Here is a 22,696-nt window from a genome sequence, read left to right on the forward strand (position 1 = left end):
TATCTTTTAACATTCTTCTACACTGTCTCTGTGCTTCTTACATTTATTAATTGCATGCTAAGGATGTACTTAATGCCACGATGAATTACAGGCAAAAACATTTCTACCTTGGGGTGTTTAGCATTTGTTGAGCTATAATGTTAACTGAACATGAGGGTGCAGATGTGACATCGATACAGAGAGCTTTCTTTTTTTCCATGTAATATAACAGATGTTCTGGGATCATAATCTCAAAATGATAGACTCTAGAGCTAAAATGTAGCTAAAGAAAAAGAGGAAAGTTTATTGTGGAAACTAGTAAAATAGGCGTGTAGACTTTTGCGTGTATGTATATTTTTTTTCTTTTCTCTTTGTATCAGCTCTGAGGAGAGATTTTCATCCCACCTTTTTTTAGTACCTATCTTTTCCATGTTTTCTCTCTTTTGTATTGTAGAGTTTTACTCTGGACATAGATCTAAAGGTAAAAAGATTTCTGAGTTCCACTCCTAACTCTACAGCTTACAATCTATCACCTGAAAAAAAAATCTTCTGTGTAATGCTATTGAATGTTTTAATGAAAAATTCAGGAAAAATAGAAGTTTAAGCAACTGGTATTCCTGTCCCAGCCATGTGATGTGCTTTTGCCTCTTGGTACAGTGAAGGTGGTACATAGTGTGACAGCCAGTGGTACCATAATTGGTCATCACCTTGACCTCTCTTTATGTTAAGCCTCGGAGTGTTAAGTTCACTGTTCATATGATGAGGGTAGAATGTAATAATTTGCAGCTGCTTATATTAATTGCTTTGATATAAATTGCTATATGTACGCCAAAGTGATGTTCCTTTTTTTCTTTCACTTTGGTGTCTTTCTTCATATTTTTAGATTCTAGTCCTGCACTAACTTCTCCACCTTTGTCCCCTATAGTGTTTGTGGACCTGTATGCTTTCCGTGTATGTTCTCAAGGGCCTCCTCTTTTATGGTAAAACTCTACAAACAAATAAGAGAATGGGAGTTGTGTGACACACTAAGGCCATGGTGGGTGGGGTTTTTTGTTGGTATGGATAACACCTTTCAATGTGTACTTCTTGAATCACAGTGTTCAGGGTGATTTAGTTGAAAACTGATTGGGATTGCACAATTACAGTGTGGTACGCTTCTGACTAGTTTATATGTAGAAGAGTAAATATATAGATGAGCAAGAGTTTTGTAAAACGCTTTTAATGTATGTGACATATTTAGATACTTGTGGCACTGTGTAGTATTTAAAAAGTCTATAGGGAGATGATTAGTTCAGTGAACGATGAGTATTTAAATGGATATTGAAAAGTCTCCTCTGTAGTAAGGGGGCTGAAAGAGGGCGGTATATAGCTCTTGAGACACAAGGATGTGATCTTTTGGGTAAATACTTTATCATAATGTATATGTGAAAGTGGACTCAATTAGGTTTGCAGACACAAAACCAATTGTAGAATCTTTACTTTTCACTCTGAAACCTTTCTCTTTAAAACAATGTTTTAAGTCATATCTACCCCATATGTGTGTATGCATGCAATGATTACACAAAGAAGGGTTTGTAGTAGCTTGCTATCTGCTGTAAAGCAGTTTTTTCCACATTTTATCTTAAAATTAACTCCTCTCTAGTTTACAGTTATGGTATTTATCCTGTGTGTATTATTTACACTTACAATTAACAATATTTGTGGAAATGTCCCAGGCTGTTACAGTGTTTTGCTCCACAGTTTAATTGCCCTATATTGCTAACAAAATCTTGAAAATGGACGCTCAAAAATAGGCTGTAGACTTCAACTTTACACTTTTTCTTCAACTGGCTTCTAATGCATATTGGTACAAATCTCTAAACCCGCAGAGCACATTTTCAAAATATTAATTATAAGCACTACCTGTTTTTTTCAGGGGCCAAAAGCCAAAGTTCTTGAAGAAAAGATGGTGGATCTTGGACAAGAGTTACCTGATGTAGGTCCTGGTGTCGGTCTTCAGTATGGTGTCAGCTGCACTCTACAAGGAATGCAAAATAAACTGAAGGAAGCAGCAAGAAAAATCTCAATTCTGAGCCAAGAGAAGCAGCAGCTGATTGAAATGGGAAACAGACTCAGGGCAGAACTTGTAATGGTATTAAAGGAAGGTAAATTTATTCTACGGAAGAGTGCTAGCTTAAATATTTAGAATAAAACTTGGGAATCAGTTCATCCTTTGAGCTGGAGAGAGCTAGGCTTTAATATGAAAGCAAAGTGCTGGACCTGACTGTTTCTTGATCTGCATAGTTTGTGCGAGACTGCAGTGCTAACTGTTGCAAGTAAGATTATCCTGTGATAGGAGGTGCTAACGTAGAACAATGAGAGTCTGTAGGCAGTAACTTTCTGTTGATTAACATCTTAGATGAAGGACTCCCTGGTGCTTAGATGTCAGTGTGGGAACTGGAAGTTGAACTCAGACTTCTTTTAAGAGCAAAAAAGAGGTAGTTTATCTCTTGGAATAAAAACTAATGCATTATGAAAGTGGAAGAGAAAGCAGAATAAGCTTACTATAGAGTAAGCTTGAATCAAGAGTATATATCATGTAGGAAGATTTCACTGCAGACATTTAAGTTCCATGCAACAATTGCTCTGGCAATGAAGCAAAGGGAAAAAACATGAGGCCCGTTTCCGCATCGCACTGAATCCATCTGCAATGAGAAGGCCTGTGTTCTGTGGTTCATTTATATCTACTATGAACACTTGCTGGGAATGTAAAATTGATGACAAAATAACAAAAGAGAATGCCTTTCTCAGTATTGTCTCTCCTTTATAGGACTTTGGCATCCTGTTAGCTCTAAGGGCTGCACAGTTTGTATTGCCTCTGGTAGTCTTTTTCCAAGAGAGCTTGTCAAAAGAACACAGTGTCAGCTATCAGCTTTAAAGCATCTACAGCACAGGCTTACAACACAGGTAATGATATGCTCTCTGAAATCGAGTGATAATGAGCAGTTAAGCCAGTTCTAATTCCATGAATACAACTTTCCATAAAATTCTGCATTTAAATGTCTTCTACTGACTTTAGCTTAAGTCTTCCTTTGGTGCCTTGGAAGATTTCATAGAGTCATGGAATATCCTGAGCTGGAAGGGACCCATGAGGATCTCTGAGTCCTGACTCCACACAGGGCAACCTAGAAGTTAAACCATGTATCTAAGAGCATTGTCCAAATGCTTCTTGAACACCAACAGGCTTGGGGCCATGACCACTCCTTGGGGAGCTTGTTCCAGTGCTTGACTACCCTCTCGGGGAAGAACTTCTTCCTAATATCCAGTCTGAACTTCCCCCTAATATCCAGTCTGAACTTCCCCTGATGCAGCTTTAAGTCATTCCCTTGCATCCTATCACCGCACACCAGAAAGATCAGCACCTCCCTCTCTGCTCCCCTTGTGAGGAAGTTGTAGACAGCAATGAAGTTATCCCTCAGTCTCCTCTTTTCTAAGCTGAACAAGCCAAGTATCCTCAACCGCTCCTCATAAGTCTTGCCCTCTAGTCCTTTCACCATCTTTGTTGCCCTCCTTTGGACACATTCTAATATTTCTATATCCTTCTCATATTGTGGAGCCCAAAACTGCCCAACATTAGTCAAGGTGAGGCCACACAAGTGCTGAGTATAGCGGGACAGTCACTCCTTTCAAGTGGTTACCTATACTGTGCCCCAGGGTACAGTTGGCCCTTTTGGCCGCAAGGGCACACTGTTGACTCATATTGAGCTTACCATCAACCAAAACCCCCAGATCCCTTTCTGCAGGGCAGCACTCCAGCCTCTTGTCCCCCAGTCTGTATGGACATGCAGGATTACACCGTCCCAGGTGCAGAATCCAACATTTGCTCTTGTTAAATTTCATACGGTTGGTGATTGCCAAGTGCTCCATTCTATCAAGATCTCTCTGTAAGGTCTCCCTACCCTCAAGGGAATCAACGAGTCCTCCTAATTTAGCACCATCGGCAAACTTACTTAGTGTGTGCACTCAACTCCTGTGTCCAGGTCATTGATAAAAACATTGAAGAGAACTGGCCCTAAAATGGAGCCCTGGGGAACACCACTGGTGACTGGCCACCAGCCAGATGTTACCCCATTTACTTAAAGGTTTACATTTGGGACTTCAGAATTAACTTTTTTAAGCATGATTTTCATCCAAGGAATTCAGAAACACTTGTGTTAATTCAGCATAAATGCAATCCTGAATTATGAGTTTCATAAAGCTTAGTTTTAAATAAGTAAGATAGGCCATTTGAAGGATTTGCAGTGTGTTCTAAGATAAACTTGAAAATGATTAATCATTGAGCATACTACCAAATGTCCGCAGTGGTGGGATTCTAAAGCACCCTTGTCCAAATTATTGTAATAGCACATTTTTCATATATGAAAGTAGGATATATAATTAACCTGTCTCTTATCTTTTGTAATTAAAATGCAACTTTTAATAGTTAAATTGCAGCTTTCATTAGAGAGACAATTGGATAAATCCTGGCTCCCCTAGTAGTTAGTGGCAGACCTCCCAGTGACTTCAATAGTCAGGATTTCACTGTGTACTTTACTTAATTGATCAGCAGATTTGTTCCTGTGAGGATTGAGTCAGAGCAGCTGATTGTCGTTGTAGTTTTGAGGGCAGTAAACAGTGTTCTTTCAGAAAGGGTTAGGTGGTTGCTCCGAGGTATAAAACTCCAGTAGAATTATTAACCAAGTTCAGTTGGGGAAATACTTCCTCTGGGAACCTCTCCGGGCAGCTTGTTCCAGTGTTTGATTACCCTCCCAGTAAAGAAGGTCGAGGTTTGGAGGGCGCTGTCCCCGTTATGCTTGAGTGTAGTGTCCTGTACTTCACTTTCTGCCCATGGCCTCTCATTCTTCCACTGTATACCACTGAGAAGAGTGTGGCTCAGTGATCTTTACCTCCTCCCACCATCCCCATCAGGTGCTTATACATGTTGAAAAGATCACTCCTGACCTATCTCTTCTGGAGGCTAAAGAGGGCCAGCTTCCCCAACCTCTCCTCGTACGTCAGATGCTCCAATTTGTTGATCATCTTTGTGGCTGTTTGCTGGACTTGCTCCAGTATGTCCATGTCTTTCTTGTACTGGGGAGCCCCAAAGTGGACACAATACTTTAAATGTGGTTACACCAGTGGTTGGTGGAGGGAGGTATCACCTTCCTTGACCTGCTGGCAGTGCTTTCCCTGATGCAACCCAGGATGCTGTCGGCCAAAGGCCTCAAGAACGCATTCATCCCTCATGTTCAACTTGTAGTCCACCAGGTTTCCTGTTTCTTTTCTGCTGTGCTGCTTTCCAAGCAGTCAGCTTCCAGCCTATTAGATTGAAACTGCAATCTCCTCTGCCTTTGGGGACAATCAACTGAATTAAAGCTAATCTCCTCTGGAGGATCCTGTCTATTTTTAATTCTCTCTTTATGCATTCTTATTTCTCTTAACTGAAATCAAGAACAGATTGAGAGCCTTTTTGTGGATTACTAAAGTTCATTCAGGAATATGTAGGAGATTGAAGTTTAATGTTTCTCCTTTTACATACTAAGATCTCTGTGATAATATGAAACTACACAGCAGAGAATTCTATCATGTTGTCAGATTGCACTAAGAAATCACAAATGTCGGTCATTTACTTGAAAATTTTACCATCTGAACACGTTCTAAAATCATCTTAAACATTTTTACATCTAGACACATTCTAAAAAGATAGGACAGTATAACCACATATTCGTTTTGAGCATGCCATCCTGTGGTTTTTTCAGCCTGAAGTTATCACTATTTTCTTCAGATGTTTTCTGGTTGGCCTAAATGTATTACAAAGTGTCTGAACCATCCAACCAGACAGTTTGAATGACAAAGGTGAGTTTCTTAAAAGAGCCAGTGGAAGTAAATTGTAATGAATATTTGATTTTTCTTACATATAAGAATGATGTTAGAAAAAAAAAACATATTAACCTCTGTAGTTGCTTAGAATAAGTGCTACAAATTAAGTAAATGAAGGTTAAGTGACTCAGCTGGCACTAATTTAACCAGTTGTATATCTGGGGATGACATGCTTTCAATTTGCAATTTAGTTCTGCCGAAAATAGATTTTTTTTTTCCTGTGAAGTAAAACAGCGCTGCAGATTAGCCTTGTAGTTATACCCATGAGGGATGTTAGCTGGACTAATTACAAAAACTTCTGGGTCAGTTGATTTAAGAAAACAATGGAAAAAGTTGTCCAGCAATTAAATTTGAGAACAAGTGTTGACAGGGTCGAGTTCAGTCTTCTGCTATCAGGTCTTTAGGCAGACAGTTATCCAACTTCTGCAGGACATTGCTATTCTCTTGGATAAAGAATAGTAGTAAAAACAGGTAGTACTTGTTTGGAGGGCTCAAACATTTGAATATGAAAGGAAAAGGCTCTCCAAGCATCCAAAGTATGCAGCAGTATTTCAGCCGGGAAGGGCATATATTTGGGGAAGAAAATGGGTACATATGTTTCTTGGCTAAGGTGAATCTAGCAGATTGAATCTATGGCAATATTTTGGAATATGTTCTAAGGGAACCTGGCAGGGAAGAACTCTGTGCTTGGATGTCCTATCACAGGTGCTTGAATTTCTCTTAGCTTCTTCCTAGCCGAAGATATCCAACAGGAGGGGCGCTCCTGTTTGATAGAGAAAGGTTGCCTGAAGTCCAAAAGGCTATGCTGTTAGAGTCAATTAGAACCAAATTTGAACAGATTGCTTGAGTGAAAATAAGCCCCTGTTCTTCTGTACTGTTCATTAGTCAATGAAGAAGTTTTAAAGGTTGCAATGTGAGCAAACATTGTAAACCATCCATCAGACAGTGATAAACTGAGAATGCCATCTGGTGTACCTTTACAGAGCTAATGGAGACTTATTCTTCCTTAGATATAGCAGATAGTCTGAGATAACAGAAACTGAGAACTAACGGGTCAGTCAGATAAGTGTAACGTGAACTGGAGAATCTGGTATATTTCACAAAATTTATCTAATTGAGTTCTTTTGACATCAAAAGTATTAGTGAGGGCATCAAAAATACTAGTTAGGACATACCATAGTGAAAGCCAACTGAGTTCTGAGACTGAGAAGGCTCAAATTATTCAAGCTCTGCGTGAACAGGTCTGGGAATGCAGCACTGTTTTGCAACTCTTCATTGACAGCTTGAGGACCTGATCAAGACCTGTCACAGCAACACTGTCACAAGAAGTATTAGCATCTTGTTGTAGCGTGAGGAAGGTCCTCAGAGAAAAGAATCGGGGAGCATTAAATAAATAGCCTTGCTGGCATGTCAATGATACATCTTATGGGATAGTGGTATGGGGCTACTTCTGGAGCAGAAGATCTTAAAATTTTTTTAAAAGTCCAAGGTGAAAAGGTCAGCTCTGGTCCTAGATGACAGTACTGAGCATAAGATTCTGATCTCCCTCTTGCGGGGTTTCAGAAGGAAATAGGTGAGGCAGCTGTTAAAGTGTGCAGGAAGCCTGGAAAATGGTCTGCCAACAGGTGAACTTACTGTGGAATGCCTCAGCGTGCTTGTGGGTATATAATTTGTTCAGGATGCTTGTGAACATCTTACTAGCTTAAAGTCACAAGCTTGCCATCCTTTGCCATCCACTTTCAGTTCAGTGAACTGTTTCTTAAGCTCTTAAACTCTAACATGGGCAATAATTTTTACAAAGGACATTAGGGTCCAGCAAAGCATTTGAGGAGACCTTTTGTAGACTGCTTGTTTCATCTGTGCACTGCTTGGATCGAGGTCTGGAAAGGATTAGCTAAATGCTTATACTAAATGCATGTAAAAGCGATTTCCAGATCTGGGCAAAATTGCCACAATTCAAAACCACATTTTTTACAATTTTTTTTTTTTTCTTTTCCACCTTTTAAATTTTTCTTTCTTTCACAGCTCATCTTAGAACTTAGCTGACTCTTAAATTGAGACCAATGAATATTCATTGCCCATCCATCCCAGTGTTCCCTTGCCTTATTTTTAATGAACTAGATACTGTGTTTGCTATTTTTCTGACATCTCATGTCTCCCATGTTCTTTTTAAAATCTTGAAAGATTATTCTTGCTTTTGTAAGAATAAATAGATTTAAAAAATACAATGTGTCCGTGGCCCTTGGAGAGGTAGCATTTGACTGTGAGTTTCCAGGTGGTGTGCTAAACTCCAGCGGTAGTAGTCCAACCTCTTCAGCTCATGGGTTGCTTGGAGGTCATGGTTGAAGTGGCTATCATTGAGGATCTTTCCAGCTCTGGAACCTTTGGGATCATCTCTGTTACTGCTGGAATTTGTCCAGACTAGAAAGAAGGATAGCCCTTCTTATATCCAAGCTGTTCATCTTCAGTAGTCTCATTCCAGGCAGCTCTTTACCCAGAACATACCTGCTGAGGCTTCAGCTCCTGCGTTGAAGCTGAGCTCCAGATTGAGCTTCCGAACACTGCTATTCTAGTTTGGGTGTTTTTCTTCTAGGTAATCACTCTTACTAGTCAGACTACATTTGCTCCTGTGTTCAAGATCATCATCCTTACCAAAAACTGAGAGAACATATTACTATCATACCTACAGGAATTTCAGTGTCAGTTACTTTATATGATAGGCTCATGTTTTGCTTCTTTAGTCTTAAATATACAACAAAAGACTTTGATGTTTATTTTCATCTCCTTTGACAGGGCTGAAGCAGTCCGCTTTTTGTCAAATCTCACTTTAATTGCTACGTGTTGAAAGTTGGGGAAACTTTGTGTGGTAATTAGTTTTTTTTCGTTGCTGACAAATTACTTTTCCATGGTTGTTTTATTTTGTTTGGGTTTTTAGGACTTCTTTGGGAGTTTTTCTTCTGTAATTTAATCATGGGAAACGACAAAAGTGAAGAATGACCCTGACAATGTAAACTTGAGTAACAAGCAGGATGATAGTAACAGCAGCAGGAAATGTAGATTCTGAACAGATTTAGTGAGAGGTTTATTATGAGAGTAGTGTGGCCCTGTTGATCCGAAGGGAACATAATTTTGTTTAATATTATTTATAACTGATTATTTTAAATCTAGCAGTGTAACAGCAGACTGAGCTATAAATGTATTATTTTTAGAGACCATGCATTATTTGTGCTAATGTAATATTTCATATTAGGAGCTGCAGTATACAAAGCAACACCATCCCTCAAGGATGTCTTCTCTAATTGCCTGCCCTAGCTTAAAGGAAGAAGAAGCTCCAAGCAGCTGTGGAGAAGAAACAGAATTACCATCCGCTGAGGTACAGTGCAGTTTTATCATCAATGTAATTTGCCTTCAGCTGGATTTTTCAATTGCAGTTGCTCAACAGTCATCTCCTGGAAGACTTAAAAATATAGGTATTTTTTTAAGTTATGCATTGTTCCCGTACAAAATAGTGTCTGTTAACACTTAATAAGCTAGGGTTTCTCAATCACTTTCATGATGTTGTAATTAATCTCCTTATACAACCTTTCAAAACTAAAAATAATAATTTTCTTTTGTCTTGCCTCTTGCTGAAACCCTCTATCTTTCCAAGACCAAGATGCCCCTGTGAGATTTAACCAATTTTCAGATGTCTTTGATGTGAAACATATGTATCTCTGTAAGATTGTGTTTGAATTTGAGCAGGTTCAGCTAGATTTCTCTATTGAAAATCATGGGCCAGAGCAGCGAAAGGCAGATACATCCTCAAAAATCGTTCAGAGTCAGCCACTCGGGCAGAGTCCTAGTCAAGCCCAGCAAGTCCAGCTTTCTTCATCTGGAGCACATAATTTCTGCCAAGGTATTTGGCAAACTTTAGAAATGGGATCAAGCCCTTCTGTTCTCAGTCCTCAAAAGAACACTGACCAAGGTAAGCATGCTTTGTAAAGTAGTCACAGTATTTGACTCTTCTAGAAGAATGGAAGTACAGTAGTGGATTCTGCCCCCTTCCACTAAATTTTTTACATGACTGCTACTGTTATTACAGTCCTGTAATCAGAATCTAAAGATCTAATGAGTTACTTGAAGGGAATTTCACTGTTGCCAGCAGAAGTAAGAATTAAGAGGAATGCCTATATAGCTCTCTGGTTTTAATGCCATTGTTGCAAATACTTCTCCCCTTTTATTAGATACTCCTGGAAATGCAAATACCCTTTTGTTTTGACATAGTCTAAACCTTATCTGGGGCAGATATGAAAGTGTCTGTCTGAGAATTGCACACTGCATGTGTTGCCAAATGACAGATCAAATTGTAATTTGGCAAATCCTTGCTTAATCATTTTTGTGGCAGGTCAATAGCTACAACACAGCATAGTGTGCTAAGACCTAAAGGCCAAAAGTGAGATCATGGGCATAATGTGGTATATGCTGTGGGCACACAGTGAACTAGGTGTTGTTATCCACTAGAATTTTATAATCCAGTGCAACAAGTTGGAACGTAAAAAAATAAAAGCAGACACAAATTCTTATATGTGAGACAGCATCCTGACCTTACATGTCAGACAGTATCAGGTTTAGGATGAGAGGAGAAGGTAAAGCCTAGGTCATAGACTGAACGTTAATCAATGTTATACTTCTACAAAAAGCACCATGTTCTTGGAAATTTTAGCAGGAGCGCCATTTGTAAGATATGTGGAGTGAAGTGTAGCCTCTTCACAGGCAAATTGTAAAGGAACTTTTTAATGGTAGCCATTATGTTGAGCGGTATATTGCAGATGAATGTTATGTCTCCCACACTGTTGGCCTGTTCATGAAGTAATCCTTCATTGGCAAAACTTTGGAAAACTGTTCTAACACCTGCTGTGGATGGGACAAAAAGTAATGGCCTTAAATTATAATACTGGAAAAACTTTAAGGATGGCTAATAATGGAGTATGTTCCCCAGTAGGATTGTAGACTCTTCTTTATTAAAGGTCTTTATAAATAGACAGACAAACATTTCTCCAGAATGTTCCAAGTAAAGGTGATTTTTATATTTTAATAAGAGGCATAGCATTCAATAAATTATTTCTTACAATGTTGTGGGGCTTGTGTGGATTGTTTGCTTTTTTGTTTTTGATACTATTATTCTTATCATCATCATTTGATGATCTGATGGCAGCTGTGGAGTAACATGGCAGCCACTTAGCCTTTTCAAATGAGCTTTATATTAATAGTGACCTGTTACCATTACATAGATGCTCATGTGCCATTAACCACATACCAGATTGCAGGAGCAAGAATGCAACCAGTGGGTTAAGGGAAGTGGTTTGTTCCCCTCTATTTGGTACTTGTGAGGCCACATCCAGAGTACAGTGTCCAGTTTTGGACCCTCTGGTACAGAGGATTGACAAACTGGGAGTCCAATGGAGAGCCACCAAGACAGCTGGGGCGCTGGAGCACACGTTACAGGAGAAGAGGCTTAGAGAGCTGCGTTGTTCAGTGTGGAGAAGAAAGCCAACAGGTGGTCTGATTGCTGCTTTTTAACTACCCAGTAAGGGATTTTGGAGAAGACAGAGCCAGACTCTTAGAGGTGCCCAGTGAAAAGAAAAGAGGCAATGGACACAAGTTGTGTCAAGATACATTCTGAGCAGGGAGTGACAAGCACTGTGACATTTCACCCAGAGGTCCTTTCCAACCTACATTATATCTATTTTTAAACCAGTGTATAGGTGCAATGAACCATCTTCAGTAGCACACAAGAAAAAAATATTTAAAAGGGCTTTCAAAATGAAGAATGGATTATAAGTGTATTTATTCACAACAGCAGTGCATTGCAGGGACAAAGTAATGTGCACTGACAGACCTGTAGGACTGGAATGGACATAGTGCTGACAGTCATGATTCATGTGCTTTTTTTGTGGGGCTGGAACTGAAATAGGAAGAGTATTTCAGGTCAGGCCTATATTGACAGGATAAGCAAAAGGATGTCTTTGAAACATTACTGATAGTGCCATGCAGTTTCATGCTCCTGTATGCATGATGCAACACCACTGGCAGCCTTACAAGGACATCAGTTTCTTAATGTCTAGAAATTTCCAGCCACCATTGCAAAACTTACTGTAGATTTTTGGGGACCTAGAAAATAGCAAAAGGGAAAGATGATGCTGCCAACATGAAACAAGTGAAACATCAATAAGGGGTGATATTTTCCTGAGAACAACCTTAATTTGATCTCTGCATCCAGATTTACCCTAAGAACACCTGAGCAGAACTTCTTACTCAAACATGCAGGCCCTGAAATACTTCATTGCAAAAATAGGACTTTTAAAAACTCTTTTATGTTGCTTAGCTTTCTCCTCCAGGAAACCATCCAAATGGTATCCTTAATTTTACTATACTGAATTCTGCATTTCAGAAAACAAGATTGTGAAAGCAAAATCTTTCTTTTTTGGAAGAATGTCACGTCAGAGCAGAATATACAAAATTTTCAAGGAGTTCTGCTTCTGATTTTTAGCAGAAGCTTGCATTATTTTTCATGCCTGAGCTATGGAAAATTAACTCAATCTTTCCTGTTTAAAACCACTCACTTGAATTTAATACATTCATCAAACACGTGGTTACAGGGGATAGAACAGTCATTAAGACAGAGTGACTCGGTACTGGGCTTTCAGATAAAAGTGACGCGCATATAGACTTGAAAGCTCAGTAACAAAAAATGACTTGCAACAAAGCAAGCAAGTTTGCTTATTCAAACATTTCTTTTACAAGTTCAACTCTGTACAAATCTGTCACAGCAGTAGCTGTGGTTTATGGGCATTTCTGGTGAAACAGAAACAATCGTAGTGTGAGAATGATTTTCTGAACCTGTTAAACAGCTTCCTTCATTTTTTTTCATGTACAGAACAACCTATTGGGACTTAAAATGGTTGGCATGTCAAGTAAGACCTGCAATTTGCTGTATTTCCAGCATATGACACAATTCAGTGACTCAGGAGCATTTATGGCTACATGTTAACAGTGAATTACTGAAGTGGACTGTCATACACTTTGTTCATTTCACCATCAAATTCAGAACTTGTGGAAGCTTCCATCCAAGTCAGAAGGCTATGAGATATTTTAATTTTCTCTCTCCTTACTCTACCTGCTGATTCTTAGTTTGTACTGCAGGAATTAGATGGATTTAATAATTTGTATGTTAATTCTGCAGATAAGTAGAAAGAAAGGGTTTAGAAAGAACATGGGTTCCTTGTTCAGGTGTTTTTATTGTTCTGTATTATTGAAAGAAAGAGATCCTGCTACAGAGATAGACAGATACAGGCCACAATGATATTAAAAGCGTCAGCGTTACATACGTAGACTGTACTAGTAAGAAATATGCTTCTCTCTCTCTTTCCGTTTTATATGCCCTATCCCAGAGGTTGAGAGCAGGTGGGAGACTTCAGTTGGTGATCCGTATCATACGCGTCTTGAAAGCTGATGACAGGCCATCCTCAAAGGAAAGTTTCTTGTCAGAAGAGTTGTATGCTTTCCTCTGAAAATCATGACACGTGTATACAGCCATGTGATTAGCTTCTGTACATGCTGCAAGGTTTCTCTACTCACCTGTGGGCTATAGGGCCTTTTTCGATTTTAGAATAAATGTTAGGCAGGAGGAGGGGAAGCCTTGTAAAACATATAGAAAATTGAAATTTATTTTTCTTCAAGTAATTTAGCTTAATGAAGTTTTTACTTGCTATTTGAGACACTTACTAGTTTTTCTGGAAAGACAGGCAAACATCCCATAGTAAAGCTTGACTATAAGACTGCATTTAGAGTGAAGCCAATACTGTGAAGGGTGCTTTGTGGTGCCATGTGAAAAGCTCCTGATCAGCTTGGGTCAACAGAGGCTGGGGTCAGTGCAGAGTGAAGAAGAGCGTAAGGCAAGCTGTATCTGCACTTGGAATGTCCCCACTAGTCACTTGTTTTACACACTTTTGAGGTAGATGAAACTTTGTATTTTCCATGCCAGAGGAGGGCTCTGCTTGCGGTGGATGGTCCCACTATACCTTTTGAGAAACCCCACTCCACAGATCTCAGAACTATGTCCTGGGCGTATTAATTTGAGTTTACATTGTAGCCTAACAAAGAACAAGATTGAGCTGCTTTGAAGCAAAGTAACTTTTCTGGTTTACTATTTGAACTTAGATAGATGAGTTTCTTTTACTATAATTCTCGTTGTTACTATTACTTGCAAAAGCTCTGTGGTCTGAAATTCTACACTTTATGGATCAAAAGTTATCTTAAGTGTTTCCACACTAGACAGAATTTCAACAGCTTTGACATCACTGACAGTTCTAAGAGCAATCCATGTGGGTAAAAAGCTGGCCAGAGAAAGAATCTGGTAAAATATTAACAAACAGAAAGAGGGCTCTGGCTCTGGCTTCATTCTGGCTCCAATCAGAGAAAGACTCATGATTTCTTTTCTGTGTTACATAAAACTTCATCTTTGAAGTGTTTCACAAATATTAACTAATCCCCTAGTTACATTTTCTTCACTTAAATGTTCTTCTGAATAGGAACTTGTTTGAGTTGGTGTTCCTTCAGAAGCACTTTTAGCCATAAGCAAATATCTAGAGGCAAGTTTCTTAAATGAAATTTTCCATCTGGGGAAATTTCAGTTTGCTCATACAACATGTTTAGCTGTATCTCTTTAGTTCTAAAAAAAAATCTGTGAATATTAATTTCTGACTGTAGTTAACACACATCAAATAGATATGTTAAGCATTTCAATACACTAAACATTTAGGTCCATTTTCAAAAGCAGTTTAGGCTCTTAACTATGATCTTACTAGCTCTTGTTGCCAAGGTCACTTCTGAAAGTAAGTTACACGCTTGTAAATTAGGTGTGCTTTTTCATTGTTTGTTTGTGAAAACAAAGCTACTGCATTTAAATTTTACGGCACAGTGCATATTCATGCTGATTTTATTCAATGTCCTTCACACATGTGAACAGTCCTAAGCAGAACCAGTAACATATGAAGGTCCTTATTCAGTGTTCTCATAGGATATTTCACTTTAAATAGCATTTCTAATTCTGGGTTATTTGTTCTTTGTCTTCTTTTATTTTGTAGAACTAACTTTACAAGTTTGCAATTTCATGCTTTTAAATTTCTGTGTTAACATGGCTTTTTGACAGTCCAAAACTTTACAATAGCCATATAGAATCCTTATGTTCTGTGTTGTTCTTCCCAACACCTAAGTAGCCTTTACTAGTTATAACTGTAGTGTCTCTACTAATGTCAAGAGACAAGCATACAGAAGACTTGAGAGGAAGGGATGCAGTGATTCATTGGTGCTTGGTTACTTTGCCTTTGGATCTACAGGATTAGGGCCTCCCACATTATTTGTGAAAGCCATCCCCTTGGTTGAATAAAAAAAGACCCTTCAAAACTGAGGGAGTATTTCATAAACCAGACTCTCTGTAAGTACTACTGACTGTGTGCTATTTATGGATCTGCTCATTGCTGTTATTTAGACCACAAACAAGAGGTAATCTCATTCTTTTGCAGCTCCTGTTCAAGCAAAATAATCTTTGAAGCTGTATCCAGTACCTTTCCGACACTGCTGCCTGCACTGTTCTAAACTGTTGATGTTGTGAAATTCTGCTTTATTACCTGCCAGATGTGGTGGAGGTCTAGGGTAATCCACTGTAATGATTAAACTCCTTTTTCCAGGCAGGAAAATACATCCAAAGGTCTTCCATGGGCATCTTCTTTCATACCTTCTACATCTGTAGGTAACCACTAGGTGGCAAGCTGAACAACAGGATTTCGCATCAATAGCACAAGAGTCCGCTGAGCTTTTGCCACCTGTAATAACAAATGCCACCAAGCTGACTTAGTGCAGAGATTGCACACACATGAGTGAACAGCTGGTTCAAACTAAGCCTGAACATAAAAATTATTTTGAAAAGTGTTATGTTTTGACACTAGCCACAGTGTCATGCTTTGCATAGAGCTATAAACCCTCAATAGATTAATTCATTCCATAATTCAAGAATTTTTATTTCCTTCCATGTAGAATTTTGTTTGGACTTTCTACCATGTTCTGTTGACTATGAAAATTTACCTTATCCTACTAATAACTTATCTTTGTCAATTTGTGCACCTCTTTTTCTTGCACTTTGATTGAATAGTACCTGGGACTGAAGCCTGTCATGCTCAGAAAATTCAACTAGTACAGAATGCTGTAGTGTGTGTTGTCGCAAGTATATTATGGCTACTTCTGCTGTCTGCTTTGGCTCTCCATAGAAAATCTAAAGTTAAAATCTCAGTGCCTTGAAAAATAAGGATTAAATGGCTGGAGCCAAGCACCTGTAAATATTACCTATAGCTTACAATGAATACTGTGATTGACTAATTCCACTTACCTTACCTAATGAAACCTGTGATAAGACTAAAGTTCAGTTAGTTGGAGATAGTGGTTTTCAGACAATTATGCGAGAAGCTGCAGAATGGACTCTGATTGGTATTAAGACCAGCCTCCCTCCTTCCCAACCAAAGATGTTAATTTTTGAGTTAGTCCTCTCTAGTACACACAGATATTTTAGACAACAAAAATTAAGATTTCCACAGTAAATGCCTTCCTCTGTGAGAGAAGATAAAAAAACCCGCAAAAGATAATGGTAGTAGTGCAGCTTTGTCAAGCCCACAGAATTGCCTTTGAGCCCTTTGGATCATGCAAATCCAAGCATGTTTTGCTGCAGCTTTTATGGCTGCTGGTGACTTCTCGAAACGGATCAAACTATTGCAGCCAACTACTTTATCACCACTTCCCAATACGGGAACAGGTAGATCTAGCTTTGTGTCGTGTTGTCCAATGTGTTGGTATTGCCTTGATTGATACAGATGTTCTCACACAATGGAGAGGAGGGTAAACTTGTAAAATGTGATGTTTAAAAACAGCTGAACAGATGGGTAGTGCTTGACTTGAACTGTTACACCAACCTTCCAGCTGTCTGTCTTTCTCCTCTCTTAAGCAGTCTGATGCTAATAGAGAATGAACAGGTACAGATGAAGCGAGGATTTAGCAGGGGATGCTGATGTATTATACCATCAGCGTAGCAAGCCTTAACGGACAGTTCTATGCCTCTTATGTACAGAAATGGTTCTGTTACTCACTCAATATAAGACTTCGACAATGTGGCAGTATGGCAGCAATATATCTAGAGAAAAAGAGTAAACCAGTTCTCTCCAACTATCCAGTCTCATAATTAAATACAAACATAACTACAAAGTATTTTTCTTCCCTTTTTTGAGCAGTGGAGTTTGAAGTTACACACTCAACTGAGCAATCTGAAGAATCTCGGCAACATATCAAAACCAAGGATAAACTTGAAATGCCATCTGCAGATTTGAAAGTCAGAGGAACCAGGCTGGAAGTTCAGCAGAAGTTAAAATCCAGGAATTTACCTTGTGCTTATCCCATAAAACCAAAAATCTCTTCTAAAATGGCAAAAATCCGCAACTATAATATTAAAGACTGATTTCTTTGTTGGCAGCAAGTTCCAGGTCCACACTTGCTATTAACTTACTTTGAAATCTATAAATCAGGTCTAAATATTTCATTTTCGTATGTCGAGTTGGGATATTTGCAGTCAGAAGAGAGAACAAATACCCTGTTTCATACTCTGAACCCTAAAGTAAAGGTTAATCTGTGTACATTATGAGATTACTGTCTTCACTGTTAATACTGATTTATTTCAATTATATATGTTAAATATTGCTTGCATCGTGGATTTAGAAATGCCCAGTTAATACATATGTAAAGCCTTGTGCCTTTAGGCAGGGCTTGCAGGTCTTTAGCAAATATTTTGTTGTGAAACTGTAGATGTGATTTAACCTTAGAAGTGGGATGCCTCAACCTACTTGTTTTCTTATAATTAACAATGCAACCGTTAATCCTGTGCAGCTATCTTTCTACTTGAAATACAGGGGTTTGAAAAGATTACGCCTGAATCTGCTGTAGCTCTTTCCACTCGTTCAGACAGCATGAGAGAGTATAAAATTAAACTTCTGTTGTCACACCAGTAATTACATTTTTCTTAACAAGAGATTGCACAGAGCTTAAAGCAGTGAGAAACATATTCATTAGCAACACTTAGAATCATACAGAAGCATTGTAAGAAATAAGTCTCACGACAGATGAAACTAAAAGAAAACTTGCATGAGCTGTGATGTAATGAGGGGTATCTATATAGTTATGAACATGCCAGGACATTGAAACAAGTAATCTGTGTATTTTTGTAACATTTCCAGTAATGCTGAGCTGTCTTAGGATATTACAGTGATGAACTTTACTGTAAGTAAAGGAAACACACACGAAAAATGTAAGAAAAACCTTTTTTACTGTGAGGGTGGTCAAGCACTGGAACAGATTGCCCAGAGAGTTTATGGAGTCTCCGTCTGTGGGGATAGTCAAAACCCAACTAGACGTGGTCCTGGGCAACCTGTTCCCGCTGACCCTCCTTGAGTAGAGGGATTGGACTAGGTGATCTCAAGAGGTCCCTTCCAACCTAAGCGATTCTGTGATTCTGTGAGTGGTATCACTGAAGTGAATAATGCTTCTCAGTTGCTGCTAAAAAACATATAAAATCTAAACAGGATTAATGAAGGAAGAGAGCTACTTACCCAGCAGCGCTATTTTTTTTTGTAGGGCTTTTCTTTTTAGAAATGCTTTCCTGGTACTCTTTGCAAACAGCTGCTCTCTTTGGCATCTGACAATGTGGTGGTAATCATTCTGAGAATTTGAATAATTATTTTTCTACTCTCTGCTGAAAATGTTTTGGTTCAGTGTAAAGGTGCTATGATATAATCAGATGCTAAATCTGCAGTAAATGTCATTGGGATGTTACCAACCTGATATAAGGCCTGAGAGACCTTGTGAGCTTCTTTCTAAATCATTTAATTACTTGAAAATCCTGTCATTGGATTCAACATTTAACATTGTTCATGAGCCGGAACAACATGATGCATTCCCTTGAACCAGGCCCTGAATGAGCTCTTTCTGTAGCTCAAAGCATAGTGGTTTCTAACAAGTACAGGAATTTTGGCCCAGATCACACCAGTTACAGCTCTCACTGGTTATTTCTAGAACACAACATGTAAATTCCAGAGTTTTTAATAGCTGTAGATTATCCTGAAAAATAATTTTTTAATTTCCAATGCCATGTTTAATATTGAACTGTGGAGATGTACAGTATTTCAGTGTGTGAGATCCTGTGCATTGACTGGTGTTAAACGCAGTGTGCCCTTAGTAAAAGAGCACTTTGTACCATAATCTTTCTACCACTGCATCTGAGCCTGGAATACATTACTCTTTATTCCTTACATCATGGATGTAAGCTCATGGGCTGCAGACTTCAGAAATGCCTTTGTGTAGGTTTCTTTGCGGGTTTTTAGGTTTTTTGTTTGCTTGTTTGAGGGGTTTGGGGGTTTCTTTGTGTTTTTTTGCCCCCCCCCCCCCCATATGTTACCTGGCATGCCTGGTCACGCAGACCTCTTGCCAGAAACGCAACTTTAATTTATTCCGTTTCCCGGAGAAACAGGTTTCCTTAAGGCATCTGTAGGTAAGAGAAGATGATAGCTCTTGATTGTCCCATCTTGTTTTATTTGCGATAGAAAAAAAAGTAGTTCAATCGTTGTATATTTGTTTCAGAGTAACTATAAGAACATAGGGTATAAGTACGCATAATGACAATAAATAACATGAACATATTGCTTGGATCCCGTGTGTGGGGAGGTTGTGCTAAGTGTGTACTCAATGCATGGGGGAAACTCTCGTGTGTTTCTCTTATGACCAGAATATTTAACAAATTGGGCGTTGATTCTTAAAAACCAGAGGAGAAAGAGTGGTGAGGAAGTCCTTCTGTGGGAGCTATTGAATTGTACAGAGAAAGGAGAGCCTATAAAAAAGAGAATTCCAGCCGATCACAGAGTACCGAAAAGGTGAAAGAGAGTAACTTGCTGATTGTTGTTGTTATCGAAGAGTTAAAAAACTGTTACAGTATTGAGGAATATATGGCTAAAGGCGAAAGTTCTGCCCAGAGAAGGTCGTCAGCGAGCTGCATGGCGTAGCGCCAGTGCTTCAGCGCAGCCCTGGCAGCACTGGAAGGCGCTGATGGGAACGGGACCTCTGAGCGAGGCGTGTTCTACCCACGGGCGAGAGGAGGTGGGGGCTTTTTCTGCGCCCCGGCCTTCGGGCCCGCGCTTGCCGACCGAGAGGCAGGGGGGCTCCTTTCGCGTTGGGGTAGCAGTCGTAGGTAGCACGGAGCAAAATGCAGATTCGTTTACTGTTCTGCGTTAATTTATGGAGCAGGAGTTGCAGAGAAAGGGGAGAAAAGGTGCCTGCGCGCGGAGTCATCTCCCCCTTTCCCGTCCTTCGGCGAGGTGGGCGTACCGGGGGCACGGCGGGGAGCGAGCCTCTGGCGCCCGCGGGAGCGCGGCGGCCCGCCCCCTGCGGCGGCCCGCCCCCCGGCCCGCTCCGCTGCCGCCCGGCGCGGCGGCGCGACGGGCCTAGGCACGGGGCAGCGCATCCCCGGCCGGCGTGCCCGCTGCCCTGTGGTAACCCCGGGACCGCGCTCCGCCGGGGTGAACGACCGCCGCCGCCGGAGCGCGGCGGGTGCTGCTCGCTCCGCCGGCGGCCCCGGCCGTCCCCTCAGCCGTCACCACATCGCCTTATCGCCTAGCAACACCCCACGGGCCCCGCGATTGGCAGGGCCGCGCCCCCGCCCACACGCTCCCGCCTCCGGATTGGGTGCCGGCCCGGGATTGCGCGTCCAGCCCAGCTTCCCTTCCCTTTGTGCGCCGCGGACGCGTGCGAGCGATCCGCAGTCCGGCCTGGCCTGGCCTGGCCCGGCGCCCGCCGAGCCCCCGCGCCTCTCGCCGAGCCACGGTGCCGGCGCGGCAGTAGCGCCCCCTCCCCCCCCCCAGTGTGCACACCCGTGGGGAGGTGGGAGAGGGATACGAAGAGGTTCGCGCCCGCGGTTGGTCGGCGCTGCCTCACCCCCGGCCGGGCCGGGCCGGCCCTAAGCCAGGCGCCCCCCCCCCCCCCCCCGCAGCGCCCGGCCTTCCACGGCCTCCAGTACGGGGCGGGGCGCGAGAGCTTGGCCCGGTGCCGCGGGCACGGAGGCCCGCCGGGGTCCGCCCCGGCCCGATCGGGGCCCCCTCCTCCCGCGGAGCGGCTCCGGCGGGCAGGGGCGGGCATCACCCCGGGGCCGGCTCGGGGCGGCCCTGCCCCGGCTCTCATTGGACTGCGGCGAGGAGTAAACTGTCAGCCCATGTGGCGTGGCCGCCGGAGGTGGCGACTGCTTAAATAGCGGTGGGAGCTAGAGGGAGACAGTGAGGAGAGCGCAGAGCATCAGCCGCGCGCAGCTCGGTACCGGCCGCCGCAGCAGCGTCCGCGTCCAGCCGCAGAGCCCGTCCCGCAGCAGTCCGGTCCGGCGCTGAGCTGACGCCAGAGTCTTCCTGGCACGAAGCCTTCCGCCCCTGTGCAGGTACCGGCGGGACGGCGGATGCGGCGCGGCCGGGAGAGCGGCAGCCTCCGCTCCCGCCTCCGCGGGCCGCTGCGCCCGGCGGGCGCGCCAGGGAGGCTCCATCTTGCCCTCTGCGCCGTGCGGGGCTGCGCCCGCGCCTGGCTGGGCGGGCGACGGGGGATCCGCGGGCCCGGCCCGCACGACCAGAAGGTTCCGCGCCGCGGTCGCCGCGCCCTGTTGCCGCGGGCCGCTCTGCCGTGGACCGGCGTCGCCCTTGCCGAGGAGAGTCCCCGCCAGCTCGGCGGCTGGCTACCGCGCCGCAGCCTCCCGCTCCGCCCGCCCGGCGAGGCGGCGCGGAGGGAGGCTGAGCGGCTGCATTGTGGTGCTGGCGCTCGGCCATCTTGGCGGCGGGCGGGGGCCATGCCGCCGCCGCGACCCCTCGCCGCCGGGCCGGGCGCGCTCGGGGACACAGCCGGGGCACCGCTGCCTGCAGGCCTCGCCGGCGGCAGGAGCCGTCCTGCCGTTCCCACGAGCTTCGGCGTGCCGCTCCCCAGGCTCGGCTCTGCGGGGGGGCGAGGGGCCGCGCCCGGTGCCCGGCGAGCAGCGCCCGCCGCGGGGCCGGGCGGCCTCGGCGGGCCGTCTCGGGCGGGCGCCGGGGCTGAAGGGGCCGCTCGGCCGCGGGTAGCGTACGAGCCCTGGCGCGGCAGGCTGAGGGAGCTGGCGAGGGAGGGGATCCCGCCGCGTTCGCTCGCTCTTGCGAAAGGTGGCTTGTCAGGAGGTACTAGGAAACCATCTCACAGAAGGTGCCGTGTAACTTCTTTTTTTCCGCTTCGATATAAACCAGCCGTCCGCACGAAATAACCGCCAGTTATCGTACACCAGTCTGGATTTGATGATGTGATTCTCTGAGGAACGTGATGATCGTCTTCTGCTGGCTTTGCTCTTCTCTGGTTTTTATTCCACATCCCGTCCCTGGCATAGGGCCCTTTGAGATACCGAATGTGTATTTTCCTAGCGAAAACCTTTATTCGGATGCTTAAGTTGAAACGGGCGGTGTTAAAGCTGTGTGTGTTAACTTGCATGCTCCTTCAGAGAGCAGTGTTGGGGGCTTTGGAGTGTCTCTGGCCTTAAAAAACAAAAGGGAGGAAAAGCCTCGAGCCACATGAGCAAAGGGTTCACCTTTTCCTGCAGCCTCTATGCTTCTTGGAACAAACTGAAAATAATAGTGCGTTGTGAAAGGCTGCATTTAGTGGATGAATTCAGAGGATGAGGGCCCTATGTCGAGGGCAGTTA

The 22,696-nt window shown here is 42.6% G+C and overlaps 2 protein-coding genes across 8 annotated transcripts in view; both read left to right on the top strand.

Annotated features, from left to right (window-relative positions):
- Window positions 1-17,596, top strand: part of CCDC57 (coiled-coil domain containing 57) — a 51,801-nt gene extending 34,205 nt beyond the window's left edge. For all 7 annotated transcript variants that reach the window (XM_052807968.1, XM_052807965.1, XM_052807964.1 and 4 more), the window contains 5 exons: window positions 1,895-2,123; window positions 2,789-2,925; window positions 9,128-9,250; window positions 9,619-9,841; window positions 17,193-17,596. In XM_052807968.1, the coding sequence (XP_052663928.1) occupies window positions 1,895-2,123; window positions 2,789-2,925; window positions 9,128-9,250; window positions 9,619-9,841; window positions 17,193-17,416 (936 nt within the window). In that variant the 3' untranslated portion in view covers window positions 17,417-17,596. The remainder of the gene's footprint in view (window positions 1-1,894; window positions 2,124-2,788; window positions 2,926-9,127; window positions 9,251-9,618; window positions 9,842-17,192) is intronic.
- A 3,636-nt stretch (window positions 17,597-21,232) lies between these two features.
- FASN (fatty acid synthase) overlaps window positions 21,233-22,696 on the top strand; it is a 44,609-nt gene continuing 43,145 nt past the window's right edge. Inside the window, exon 1 of the mRNA XM_052807556.1 lies at window positions 21,233-21,424. The gene's annotated coding sequence lies outside the window, so the exon portion shown is untranslated. The remainder of the gene's footprint in view (window positions 21,425-22,696) is intronic.

Source organism: Harpia harpyja, chromosome 14 (assembly GCF_026419915.1).
Source record: "Harpia harpyja isolate bHarHar1 chromosome 14, bHarHar1 primary haplotype, whole genome shotgun sequence".
Taxonomy (NCBI): domain Eukaryota; kingdom Metazoa; phylum Chordata; class Aves; order Accipitriformes; family Accipitridae; genus Harpia; species Harpia harpyja.